The sequence below is a fragment of the Triturus cristatus genome, chromosome 10 (assembly GCF_964204655.1).
Source record: "Triturus cristatus chromosome 10, aTriCri1.1, whole genome shotgun sequence".
Classification (NCBI taxonomy): Eukaryota; Metazoa; Chordata; class Amphibia; order Caudata; family Salamandridae; genus Triturus; species Triturus cristatus.
The window spans coordinates 111,435,188-111,448,195 of NC_140593.1; the positions used below are offsets into that span (position 1 = coordinate 111,435,188).

The 13,008-nt window shown below is 43.8% G+C and overlaps 1 protein-coding gene across 3 annotated transcripts in view; it reads left to right on the forward strand.

The window, feature by feature from the left end:
- Positions 1-13,008, forward strand: part of RBMS3 (RNA binding motif single stranded interacting protein 3) — a 1,484,785-nt gene that overhangs the window by 663,955 nt on the left and 807,822 nt on the right. For all 3 annotated transcript variants that reach the window (XM_085630564.1, XM_085630565.1, XM_085630566.1), the window contains exon 4: positions 5,238-5,329. In XM_085630564.1, coding sequence (XP_085486690.1) covers positions 5,238-5,329 — 92 coding nt within the window. The remainder of the gene's footprint in view (positions 1-5,237; positions 5,330-13,008) is intronic.

Below are 13,008 nucleotides of genomic sequence, written 5' to 3' on the forward strand. Positions count from 1 at the left end.
ACTGTTAGCCAAGATCACACTTCTACCCTGCCTGTATCTGGAGCCCTGGGCAACATAAAACCATCTTCTCTCCAGAGAGACCAGCCACTGTTAGCCAAGATCACACTTCTACCCTGCCTGTATCTGGAGCCCTCGCACCTGTTGCATGGAATTGCTCTAGTGAGATGGTTCCATTGTTCAAAGAAAAGCTGGAGACATTCAGTGCGGTGAAGTGCACACAAGGAAACTAGACACCACCTTTTAAAACTCCCAGATATATAAACAACTACATGATGAGTCCATCTTCTTTACGACACACCAAAGACACTCAATCTAAAATAGTTAGAGATTAGTGACATGGACATAAGTTATCAAGACCCACTGAAAAGAGTCAAAAGAAACAATGGCTTATGTGACCCATGCAAGATAAGGGGTTGATAGTTAACAAAATACAGAAAGTTCTAAAAATACAGAGCGGTCAAAATTAATGTCCATCGTATAGAATTTTGGCTGAAAGAGCTCCCTCCACCTAGGTAGACCACCCACCTCCTGGCATCAAGGACAATCCGATGTTGTGTCCCCCACTCTTATATCTTCAGCCCTGCAAGCACTTGTCAGGAGGCTGTCATTTCAGAACTTCCATAGTCGGTACTCAGTGCCTACTTGTGGCATGGCCAAAGAAATAAGGAATGATGACCGAGACCAACAGTTCTGAGAAGGTTGTAATTCGGTGTCTCTGTTCCCAGTAGGCCTAAAGGGAATCTCTCGAATCCCTCAGGATTTCCCGAGCCCCCTGAAGCAGGGGACTGTTCTCATCAACCACCCCACCCCTGTCAGTCACAATAATCTATTCCACTGGGTGCAAAAACACCACCCAGCAAAAGTCACCTCTGTGCATGCATGGCTTTCCAAGGGCCAATGGTGGCGGTTTGTGCCACTGTGGTGCTGGCCCCTGCTACTCCGCACCCAGGATCTTGAGATCCGCCTCTCCCGATGGCTTTTCAGGACCACCAGGTGGAGTGGAGAAATCAGCATGCTGATGCCCTCACTGCCACGCGGATGTCCGTCATCGTCCGGACATTCTTCTGTACGGCCTACCGGCCTTGTAATGGAAGAGAAAAAGGGCTGAAGGCCACAGATGGGTGGGGGAAGGATTGAAACTAAGGTGGAAGGGTGGGTGGGTATTTATAGGGTTAAGTATTTCTATTGCTGAAAATGTTTTTTCATGTGACATATTCAATCCTGGGCAGGAGATAGGCTAAATGCTACATTAAAGAGGCCATCCTGTGAATAATGTCACAATATGACTCAAAACCTAATGCGACGTCATCAAACAAAACTGAATTCTAGAATGCGGCTTGTTGATTGTTAGTGACGAAGAACTGTGTAGGGACAACTGTTTGTTTCTCTGCATTGGATGGACCCTTGAAGGACTATGACATCACCACTCCTAATTTGAAGGACTATGACATCACCACTCCTAATTAACTCCTCATTTTCTAACGTCTGATTAGTTCATCCTCCTTACTTGACGAGACTCAGACAACGAATGATCGTCCTTAAATGTGAAACTGTCACTCGGATTAAATCCAGTCACATCATTGTCCCTCAGGCAGAAGGCGGGGCCCACCTGCCCAGCTCAGCTTTGACGTTGATTTCAGGATGAGCAAAGTACATTTTTTCACAAAGGCAAAACCTCTTGTTACCAGTGCCCTGTTCAGAGCAACTGAGTAAAATACTTTAGGGTTCTTGCAAATGCTGGAGACAACCAGGGCAGAGCACCGGGCAGTTTATTGACGCAAAACCTAGAAGCTTACTTATATAGCCGTAGTACGACTGAAACCCTCACACATGTAAGGACTCAAGCCGTAGACTTAGTAGTGCAGTCAAAAGTTGTGTTTGCTAAAGCAGTCCACAAGCCATGCAGGCCCCCAAAATCATCCTTCTTAAGAAATGCCACATTTCAAAACATTTCACCCGGATCAAACTTGCCTTAAGAGCTACATTCAAATTCAAGTGTACAACAACCACTATTAATGTTTTTAAATTTATAAAAAAGAGCTCCCAATAATTTTTGAGTTAAAGTTTGTGTCAGTTTAATCTTGACAGGCTTCACAATCAGCTATTGACTTCTCTCAATGATTTTCAACAATCAATGACATGTATCGCCCCGTTTGTTATACATCAGTGCTTTGAGGCTGGCATGCTTTGAAAGTGATGAACATCTTGGCCTGCCTGATACAAAAGAACGCCAATGTTAGGGCGAGAAAAAAAATACAGCAATTTCCACAACATAAATGCGCATCAGGGTCCCAGGGACATACCACCAAAAAGGGAAATTCTTGCAGCCCTGCACATCAAAGAGAAACTGCCGGGTCAGCTTGACATTGTGCACGCAGAGGAGAAATCTCATTTCAACAAGCTCTCGTGGAAACTGCGCAGAAGAATCGTGCCTTCTGCCCATCTGTGTTTAACCAAAAACAAAAATAAACTTTAAAGTAGCATATGGGCTGTAAAGAGACTGAAGAAAACATTGACTCAGTGCGCCTGCCAATGGTACATGCGGCATTTCTTAATTGCTGCTCTGTTTCCCTCTTCCTGCTGCCGCATAAGCAAACAAGGAGGAGGGACTCGCACAGCAAAGAGGAACATTACATTTGAATTCTCATGACCTGGCTTCCAGGTTCAAAGACTGAGCCTGATGGGTGCAAAGGGGGTTAATGCCTACTTTAGGATTTAATTAGTTGTTAGGCCATGTTTGTTTTTACCATTAAAAAGCTGCATTTCAAACCATTTAATGTGCTGAACTACAGACACAAAAGAGGCAGCCAGGACCAGCACGGTGCGCATGCGTCTGCCTCACGCAAAGGGACCAGTGGGAATGGACACCAACCTTCATTTCAAAAATGGGAATATGTGCATTGATGTTCTGCAAACCTGCATTGGATTTTGCTTTTATATTTACTGGAAGATAAGCATGTTGAATTAACAGAAAAGCTGCGAGGCACTACATAAGTCATGGCCATATGCTTGGTTACGCGTGTAAGTGGTGAGAAAGCATGGATCAAGAGAAATTAAATAAAACCAAATATAATTCATATGTTGCTTTTTAGCAACAAAGCACAGCGTGGAGGGTTTGTTGGTGTAAATCAAAAGAGAATGTCAAGAGGCCAAAAATGGTGAAAGTATACCCCACACACCAGCACTTTCAACACGAAGATCCCCCCCACTACCACCCACTCCTCCACTCTAGATGTAGCTGGTGGTGCTCCACTGGGGAGTGAAGTGTCCCCTCCTTACCAATCCGGCAGGATGACATGCCACCTGCAAAACAACAAGTGGCACAAAGGTTTTGCGTCGCCCTTGCACCACGCAAGGGGGTGCCAGGCTGATGCAAAACCTAAGTTGGATTTATCAAGCCACGTAATGCCACCTTGCGTGGCCCTGCCTTGGCTTGATAAATCCAGAGTAACGCAGCGCATCTTGCTGCATTGCCTTTCTCTGCCCTGAGGAGGCGTTCCATGGGTGGAGCGTGGGTGTTGGATTTTGGCACATTCCCATATTTACCAACACTGGTAAACCTGGGAATGCTTCAAAATGCTGAGCCTCCCCAGGTGAGGTGTAATGAGGAGAAATATCTTTATTCCTCCTTGTTACGTCCTCTTTTTATGTGTGCTTCTGCAGCACACACAGAAAGAGGAAAATGCCTCTCAGGATTGTTTTTTGTGCATTAAGGTGCCTGTTTCTACACAAAAACAATCCTGCTTACAACGCAGGCCCCCTTGCGTTCTGGTGCAAGGGTGCCTGCGTTGGCGCTAGGCAGCACATTGTGCGCCAGCGCTGGTAAATAACAGGAATGTGCTGTATATTGTAAAGTACGACACATTCCTGCGCTTTCCCTATCACTCAACGCAGCACTGCAAGGTGACGCTGCACTACGCTGCGTGATCATTTCATAAATATGCCCTCTGATGTGGCCAGTGGTGTCCGCAGTCCTGGTACAGATCAAGGATCAAGTGGTATCACCATGCGCTTCAAGACGATTTGAAGGACATGTTTACTACACCATCTTGTATCATGGATTCTGTTAATCCCCTCACTCAGTGGCCTGGTAAGGTACGGGGCGGCGGGCGGTTTAGAATAAACAAAAAAAAATCACATACCTGATCACACCGCCGTCTCTTCATCGCCGCGTCTCTCCCATGACGAGTGAGTCTCTTCCAGGGACCAGGAAGCACCCAGGCTCCCTACAGCCAATCGCAACGCTGCAATGCAGCGTTGTGATTGGTAATCACCCAGGCTCTCCTGAGCCAATCACAATGCTGCAATGCAGCATTGTGATTGGTCTGAGCGCAGTGGTTCTGCGTCAGCCAGGGAATGGGGGGCTGAGCATGTTCTCCATGTAGGCTGTAATGCAGCCTGCATGGAGAACATGCGAAGTGAGCTTGAATGTTTGGCTGGGCAGAGAGGGCCGGTCAAACATTCATGCGCACTTTACAAAGTGCACAACCAATCCTCCTCCCCGTCAGGGGAGCCAAGCCCCACACTAGCCTGACCATATGAAAAAAAAAATTACTTCTGTTATTATCATTTTATTTTTTCATTTACACTACTCCGTGAGCAGTGGGGCGATGCTCCTCCGCCTTAGCGGGTAAGCCGCCACTGCCCTCACTGCCGAGCCATGGTCCATTTCCCCCCTTTGCTGGAGTGAGCAGATGTGAGATGTGATCTGTCTTCAAAGGCAGCAGGAGAACATGGGGCTGAATCCCTGCAGCCTCGAGAGCCTCTGTGCGTTCTATAGGATGCTCTGCATCTGCTTCACTAGTGACTGAACTTCCTCGGGGAGGTACAGAGTCACACAGTGGGTAGGACTGGTGGACAGCATGGTGGATGAGTGGTTGAACATCCTTCACGCGACCATCAGAGGTGAAGGTTTATTGACTGACCCACTTGAAGGCCCTCTGAGTGAGGGTAACGCATGTGATGGGCCCAGTGGTCCATGTTTCAACCAAACAGTATTCAATAACTCATTATTTTCTTTGGTACTAATTTCAGAAAAAACTACATTCAGTGGATTAAAACTCACTACTGCTGCAAAGATGCGTCCATGGTGAATCCACCTGGGTGCACTACCAGTAATTGTAGAAGAGAAAAACACATCTTCAAATCTCCACCCTAAAATGAGCAGCTGTAATGTTCACTGAAAGTAACAAAGACTGTTCATGCTAACATCTGTACGTCTCATCCTTTGTCCACAGGGTATGGCTTTGTGGACTTTGACAGTCCTGCGGCAGCGCAGAAAGCCGTGGCGACGCTTAAAGCGAATGGAGTACAAGCGCAGATGGCTAAGGTAAGGGAATGGATACAGGACATTTGTCACTGGAATGCTGACCCTTTGCACAAAAAAAGTATGAACAAAACAATATACCCTGAAATATATATACCATGTGTATGTTTGTGGGACAGTGGTCATCAGCCCTTGTCTATACACCCATTGTTTGGTTTAATTTTTCAACTTTTGTGCCTATGTCACAGTTATTTAGTGTTTCCTATCTGCCCTGTAAACTGGTGACAAGTATGTGTTAAGAGCAGCATTTTGCCTTACTTTTTAAGGCACTGAAGCCAAGCAGGGAGAGACCACTATGCTGGTAGACCTTATGTTAACAATTCTTCAAGAAAGTTCAGTAAGAAGTATTGAAAAAGAGGGAAATGGGGTCGCCCCCTTCCGCCTTTGATTTCATGTGTTTTCATGGTTTGCAACTGCTTGGAGGGGCTGTCTTTCATAGCAAGAGCATTTCAAGGATGGTTACATTGCCCAGTTTTTGTGCGGATTCAGTTTTCATGATGTGTCAAGCAGTACTTTTGCCAGACTTCAGCTGAAACATGTAGCTTGTAATTGAGACTTAGTGTGTTGTCTTTCATGTATTTACATTGTTGACAAAAAAAACATATTTACCTCCAATGTAGGTCTTTTTTGTTTAGGAAGTAGTGTGTACCTGGATGCCTTAGCCTGTCACAGAGCCTCAATGTCATTGTCTAATGTCCCTTGTCCCCATTTGTTTCACATTGTTGTCATTATAACATGTGGGATTTACAGCGTTTATGTTCATGAACCAAAGGTGTTCATGGACATGGCCTTTCTAAAAGATGCATCAACAATACTTGTCCTTTGTCAAAAGTATCTACTATGCAATATTTAGGGTGTAGGCTTTTTATGTTTACTAATTACAATGCAAACTCATCTTCTGACCCCTTTTCATAACACTGTTCTTTTAGGGTTCAGTTTAACTCTTCTAATGCATTTTGTTCAGCAAATGGGGGCTACTCCTTGCTTACATACCATTGGAGTCCTATTGTTAAATACCTCCTTTAACAAAAAGTGAGACCTACAAGCTTTCCAATGCCTTTTTTTGTGCCTTCTGTATCTCTAGCTGGAGAAGTGCCGGCAGGCCTTTTTTCTATCTCCACCCTCTCCCTGTTACATCCCTGAATGTAAAACCTCTCAGACCCAGTGCCGTCTTAACGCATGGGCACGTTGGCCAGTTGCCCGGGGGGCCCACGAGCATATGGTCCCCATACAGACCAGAATTTAACACAAATGTTCTGTTAAATGTTAATTCCTGTTAGTGGTTGTGTAGGCAGGGCTCAGTGCACGGCTTTGGCCGGGGGCCAATAATGCTGTTAAAATGGACCTGCTCAGACCTCCCCTCATCTGTTTTCAAAAGGCAATTACAGGAATGTTTTTCAAAACTTGAAAGAATGTTGCTTCTCTTTGTATCATATTTTGTTGTCTTGAGGCTTTATGGTGTGAGGAAGCTTGCACACGCGTGTCTTGTTGTAAGGCAAAAGAAGCAGCTTACAATATGCAGAGAGTTCATCAAACTTTGTAAAGTTAACCATCTTGGTTTGAGGAATCAGGAACACGTGTCTTTGAGATACTATTTTTCCTTGTATTTTTGTACCAGATGTTTGACTCAGACTTTGCTAGATAATGTATGTTATTGTTTTCTGCACATTTTATCATGCATATGTTTATGGAAAGGCCACCATTTCCCTGCTTGGTGGTACTTTGGGTCAGAGATGCATGCAGTTCTATCTGCTTGCAATGGCAGTCAGGAGATTGTAAAAAGAGCTTGAAAGAAAGCAAACACCCAGCCACGTCAGAGAAGCGTGGGAGGCATTGCGTACGCATGTCATCATACGATCAAGGGAGTGAATTGATTACCGGAGCCCAGACGGATGTCCACCACCTTCTGAAGGACATCAGTGCTGGATTAACAGTTCACTGGTGAGGTAAAGTCCTCCAATGTTAGGAGAACTACTGATTCCAGAGGAGAATTCCCCCGGAAGATTGTTCTCCACTGCGGCATCCCTATGAAGGATGGAATTGCACTGGTGGCTTTTCCTGCAGATTTAGCCTTCCCCACAGAATTTGGAAAATGTTCCCTCACCACCCAAATCTCAATCAGGCATTACCACCCAGCTCTAGTGGACACGAGGGCAAATAAAGGTGCTTCAAGGCTTTTACATAACTGGTTCTATATGGTCACGGAACTCCTCGGAGACTTGCAATATCGTTATAATGTAAAGTTGGGGGTACAGTGTCTTATACATTATAATGAAAGAGTTTTCTATTCGCTCAATTGCCTTTTGTGAAACCAGGAGACGTGTTCTGATCCTGGCATACCCGCTCTACCTTCTTGTGATACTGGACACCAGCCATGCTATTTTTGGGGAAGTTTTAGTGGGTCTCAATCTGCACAAATATGGTTGCCTTTTATAAACATTTACTAAGACTGAAGATATGTATCCTATTAAGCTGATTGCTATGCTATTCCTTTTGTGCTTTGAGGTTTGATGTCTGTAGTTTTTATCCATGGTATGTTGTTTTATTTTTTTCTATTCATAACACATGCTGTTTGCATGTTTAAAAAAAAACTTTGGGCCTATTGTTATGCATCTTTTATGGTTAAAAAACCGAATAAAGAGACAGATTGATTGATAATGGACACATTTCTTAATATCTCTGTCTCTCAGTTCTGTTATCTATCGTAATGCTCAAAACTTTGAAACAGGATTTAAAACAACAGTAAAAGTTATAGAAAATACACAATCTCCCTTTTATTTTCTGCTCCAAATTGATGGATTGTTCTAATCCCAGAGGAAGGGGCTTGATCTGCCACTTGTGGAAGAACGCTAGTAGTTTTTGAGTTTGCAGGATGTGCTAAGTAAAGTACGCCACTTTATATTGGCATTTTGAGTTGTGTGCAGGCCATCCCATGGTAAGAGGCATTTTAAAAATCAGTAGCCTCATATTGACTCCATGGTAATCCTTATTCTGTGCAAACGGGAGCTTACAGGCACATTTAAATTACAATTCTTGCGAAGATACAACATGTGTTCCCCACACAGATGTCAATATCTGGGAGAGGAAAGACTGCATTTCAGGGGTTTCAGCTCACTGGGATGCAGCAGACGCTGTGCTATCACCTATTGCGAGGTGCAGACCTTGGAACAGAGGTATCACCTCACCCAGTAAACACCACATTTTGAAATATCTGTTTTTCTGTATTCTTTTCGATATGATGTGGCAACTGAATTAGGCTCCATATTCAATTTTCTGTAGGAATTGATCTAAAACTACATGATTTTGTGTCAACATTGAAACCTTCAAACAGAGGGCCATTAAAAATAATATGAATGTTTCTGCTTGTTTTCTTTACCTTCATTTATATCTTTACATGCCTATGGACTCCATTACAAGTTCACATGCTTATACTCAAAGACCGCCTGTCCCATCTTACTCATAAATCGATTAGAACTTAAAGGCAGAAAAAAATGTTTTGCATATCTAGCCTTTTGATGTGGTCATTCTCTCTGCCTTCTGTCATTTTTCTTGACAGCCCCTCTTTTTTTACACAATTGAGCACGGACTCCGCCAGTGCCAGTTTCTTACTCCTTGACTTCACTCTGCAGACGAGACCGCCGAATCACTGCCAGTACTCTCTGAGGGAAGACACGAATGCCCCGAGGTCATTTACCGGTTTTCTTGGTTTCGAGTACTTTAGTTACGACATCGATATATCTGTAACAAGCTCTTTTTCTTCTTTTTGAAAGAAGCCTTAAAGAACTAGTATGCTGTGAAGTTGAATTGAATGACAGACGACTCGCTCAAGTCAAACTAAATGACACAGGTCTCCTCTACCCGCTAAAACGAGATTTACTACACCAGGACCACGAAATCCGCATTGGTCTTTGAACGTGGAGAGTGGAAATTTCGACAAATGCCTGGATAACAATTAAACTTCCAGTGGTCAACTTTTAAATTACCAGTCCTGAAGATGGTCTTATGAACTGAAATGTAAAGACCGAAATGTCGACTATCACACTGTTTTCTAGATAATTTCTAAGTATCACCAAGAAAAAGTGTTTGATTTACTGTTAAGTGGAGGAATCATTGAATGTATTATTTCCTCCCAAATTTTGTATAACTGTCTAAATTTTAGGTACCCTGAATACCATTTATTGATATAAATTAACTTTTCTTCACACACCTTTTGTCCTTTCTGATTATTCAATTGTTTTAATCTGGTTGAAATGATTTGTTTGTATATATATGACTAAAGCATAGTATACAACTTTATGATATATGCACTCTGAGATAAACCTCACCTATGGGTATATCTTTATCCTATAGTCAATTTATATAATTCAGTCTTTCAAAAAATCCCTTGAAGGCACACTTTACCAGTACATACAGTTTCTTACAAGGCTTCGCTACTGGGGGATATTTTTTTGTATCTCACTCAGAATTTATGGTTGTCTAAAGATTCCCAGCAGTGATTTGGGCATCACTGCCACGGTTAATAAGGCATGGAACGTGAATACATTCAAGGAATATAGGTGTGGAGTTAAGAATAGTAAATCTATACTTCCCTATATATATGCACTTGCCTTCTGATATTGTATCTGTCAATATTTTCTCTTCGATATTAGTATGTACTCAATATTACACACAGTGGCGGCTGACATGTACGAAGGGTGGTGATACTGGTAGGACAGAAATAAAAGTAAAACAGGTAAAAAAAACTAATTACACTTACTTTCCTGGCGCAACGTCCTCCTCGCTTGGGTCTTCTCGAGGCAGGCAGGCTCCAACACAGGACCCAGGAAACTGCAGTAACCAATCTTGGCGCTGCTCTCATGCAGCATGAAAGAAGCACCAGGATTGGAGGGAGCAGCCTTCTTCGGCACTCCCTAAGACACTGAATCCCTTTGCTGTCTTAAACACCTCGCTTAAAGAGGTTTAAAGTGCGCATGTCTGGCTAGCCATCACCGCTTTCTGCTGGCAGCAGCAGAAATCAGAAAGCCTCGCCCCCCCGCTCCCCATTCTGACACTCGGCTCGGGACGGGGTTTTGAACAATAAAATGGTAACAAATAAACTTAATTACCATTTTATTTTTCCCATTTCCAGCGGGGCAATGCTCCTCTGCCTTAACGGAGCAGCTGCTTCTGATTACACCGTGCAATCATTTAATAAGCTGTGTTACACGCCATCAGAAGGTGACTGACCTAATGTCGTGCAACCGTACATCTTCATTGTGCGTGACACACATTTACCCTCATGTCAGTCCTCCTATTACAGGGGGTGTGCGAAACTTTCATTACATGATAATTTTTTTAGAGATCATGAATAGTTGCATAGAGGCTTGCTTATTGTCCATCACCCACGTCAGAGCGTGGCTTTCTCTCACATGTATGGATCGCGCAACCTGGGGCCATTTTGTATGCATGTGACCGTGTGCCTCTCTTGCTTAGCTTTTTCTTGGTGCACCCTGGCCCATGCTACACTTGTAACTACTACAAATTACACTCGTACAAAATGTCTGAGGAAGTCCCAATTTTAACATGAAATCCCAATTTAGCTAGAACTGTCCGGCTTTCAATGTTTTTCATAGTTTTAAGGGGAAATATGTGACATTTTCGAGGAGAAAATTCTGAATTTGTAACTGTGTAGAGTCTAGCTGGATTACTATTTTAATCCCCCTTAAAAGATCTCACCAAACCAATTCCTGAATGAGAGGTTTAATTCAAAAAAATACATCTGCCTTCAAATTGTGTTGTGCTTTGTTGTTCAGAAGAAAGATTTTAAAACTCATCATTTTTATGCAGAGGTTTAGCAGGCAGAAGGATTCTGGACAGCAGTGTGCCACGTGTTCTGACAGGAGGAAGGCAGGCCGACCTCCAGTACCAGAAAGAGCATTTTTCTCTCTTTTAAAAGTAGTCCTCAATCAATCAATCAGTCAGGGAATTGTAAGGGCACTACTCACTTGTGAGGGTCTCAAGGTGCTGGGGGGGGGGGGGGGGGGTGGGAGGTGGGGAGTCCGCAGTGCAGTTCAGCTGAAGAGCCGGGTCTTGAGTGCCTTCCTGAAGGTGTTCAGGGACGGGGCGCGTCTGATGTCTGTCGGGAGCTCGTTCCAGGTCTTGGCCGCGATGTAGGAGAAGGATCTACCTCCTGCTTTGGCTCTGTGGATGCGAGGGTCTTCGGCTAGGGCGAGGTAGGCTGATCGGAGGTTTCTTTTGGGTACGTGGAAGGTGACTCTGTCATTGAGTCCTGTGTGTGACAGGGACTTTTGGACCACATGCACAGACTTTTAAAGGTACATTTTTCATCTAAAGTGTGCCTATGTGTATAAACCAGTAGGCCCAGCTGGGACCAGGCCACTCTCTTACTGCCCATGTGATTTGCACAATGGTGAGGAATTTTGTCCTTTTAACAGCAACGCATGGGGGTGGAGGAAAAGGCATAGCGCGGCGAAGTGTTCTAGTCACAAGCTAGCACTTTACATATTAGAATAAAACAAAATAAAACCCAAGAGTGGACCGTGGGAACGTTATTGTAAAAACCCTCCTGGCTTTGTTTTTATTATTGACTAGAATAAAAACTAAAATAAGACACTGCATGCTTATGGCAATTCAACAAACAGGCAGATATTTTCATGATGTTTCTGCCTAATTTATAGAGAAATGGCAGAAAGCCGGATTTCTTCTTTCGTGTTTTTGACCCCACGCCGCTCTGTAAGGACCAGGTCTCCTGATGGACACATTTTCCTCCTTCAAATGCCTTTTGAAGGTGAGTCCCTCACCCTGCGCCTGTCGTCTGGTTGAGATGCGGTGATGAGTCCACCTGTCAGGAGGGCTCACGCTCTGCCCTGCTGTGAGCGGACAGTGGGCGGCTTCAAGGGGCCTGTCAGCGGAGAGACGGAAGCCGTGGCAGTAGGTTAATCCTGAGTGGCCATCACGAGAGGACAGTGGTAATTTACTGTGTCTCTGCGACGATCGCAGTCCAGAAGCACAGGACGTCTTTTTCACAGAGAATCAGAGAGGCGGAGGGATACACAGCAGCGGACGGATTTTACTCATTGGAGAAAATGGCTCTTGGTGCATTGCCAGGTCCTTGTTGTTGTGACGAACGCATCCAGAGAGAGGTGAAGCCACATATCGAGAGACGAGTCAGATTTGCTAGATGTACAGAATGCAATGGAGCAGAGAGCAGATTTAATAGGTATATCCAACTGTGCACACCATAGAAAGTGCAAGGTAGGCACAGGAGCACCTGCAACAATACGGCTCCTATGTATGCATGTATTTATATCTATAGACATTTAGGGCCAGATGGACTAACATTAGGAATAGCGATAACCTAATAACGATTATCTCCGGATCGTAATTGTAAAATAACTTATTCCTAATTTATGAAACATTTTATTTAAACATAGCGACTCCTTGTGGGTCGCAAACCGATCTACCGCATGAATATTAATGGGGTAGGTCACAATTTGCAACCCACTAGGAATTGCAACCATCACAGAGATGGTGGCCTGCTGAGGACAGCAGACCACCATGTCTAAGATTGTTCATTTTAATAAAGCAAAAACAGGCTGCATTCAAAAAAGAAAACTAAATGTTTAAGTTTAATTTTTTAAGAGTAGGTAGTGGATCCATTAAAAAAAATATTCAGCTTAGCA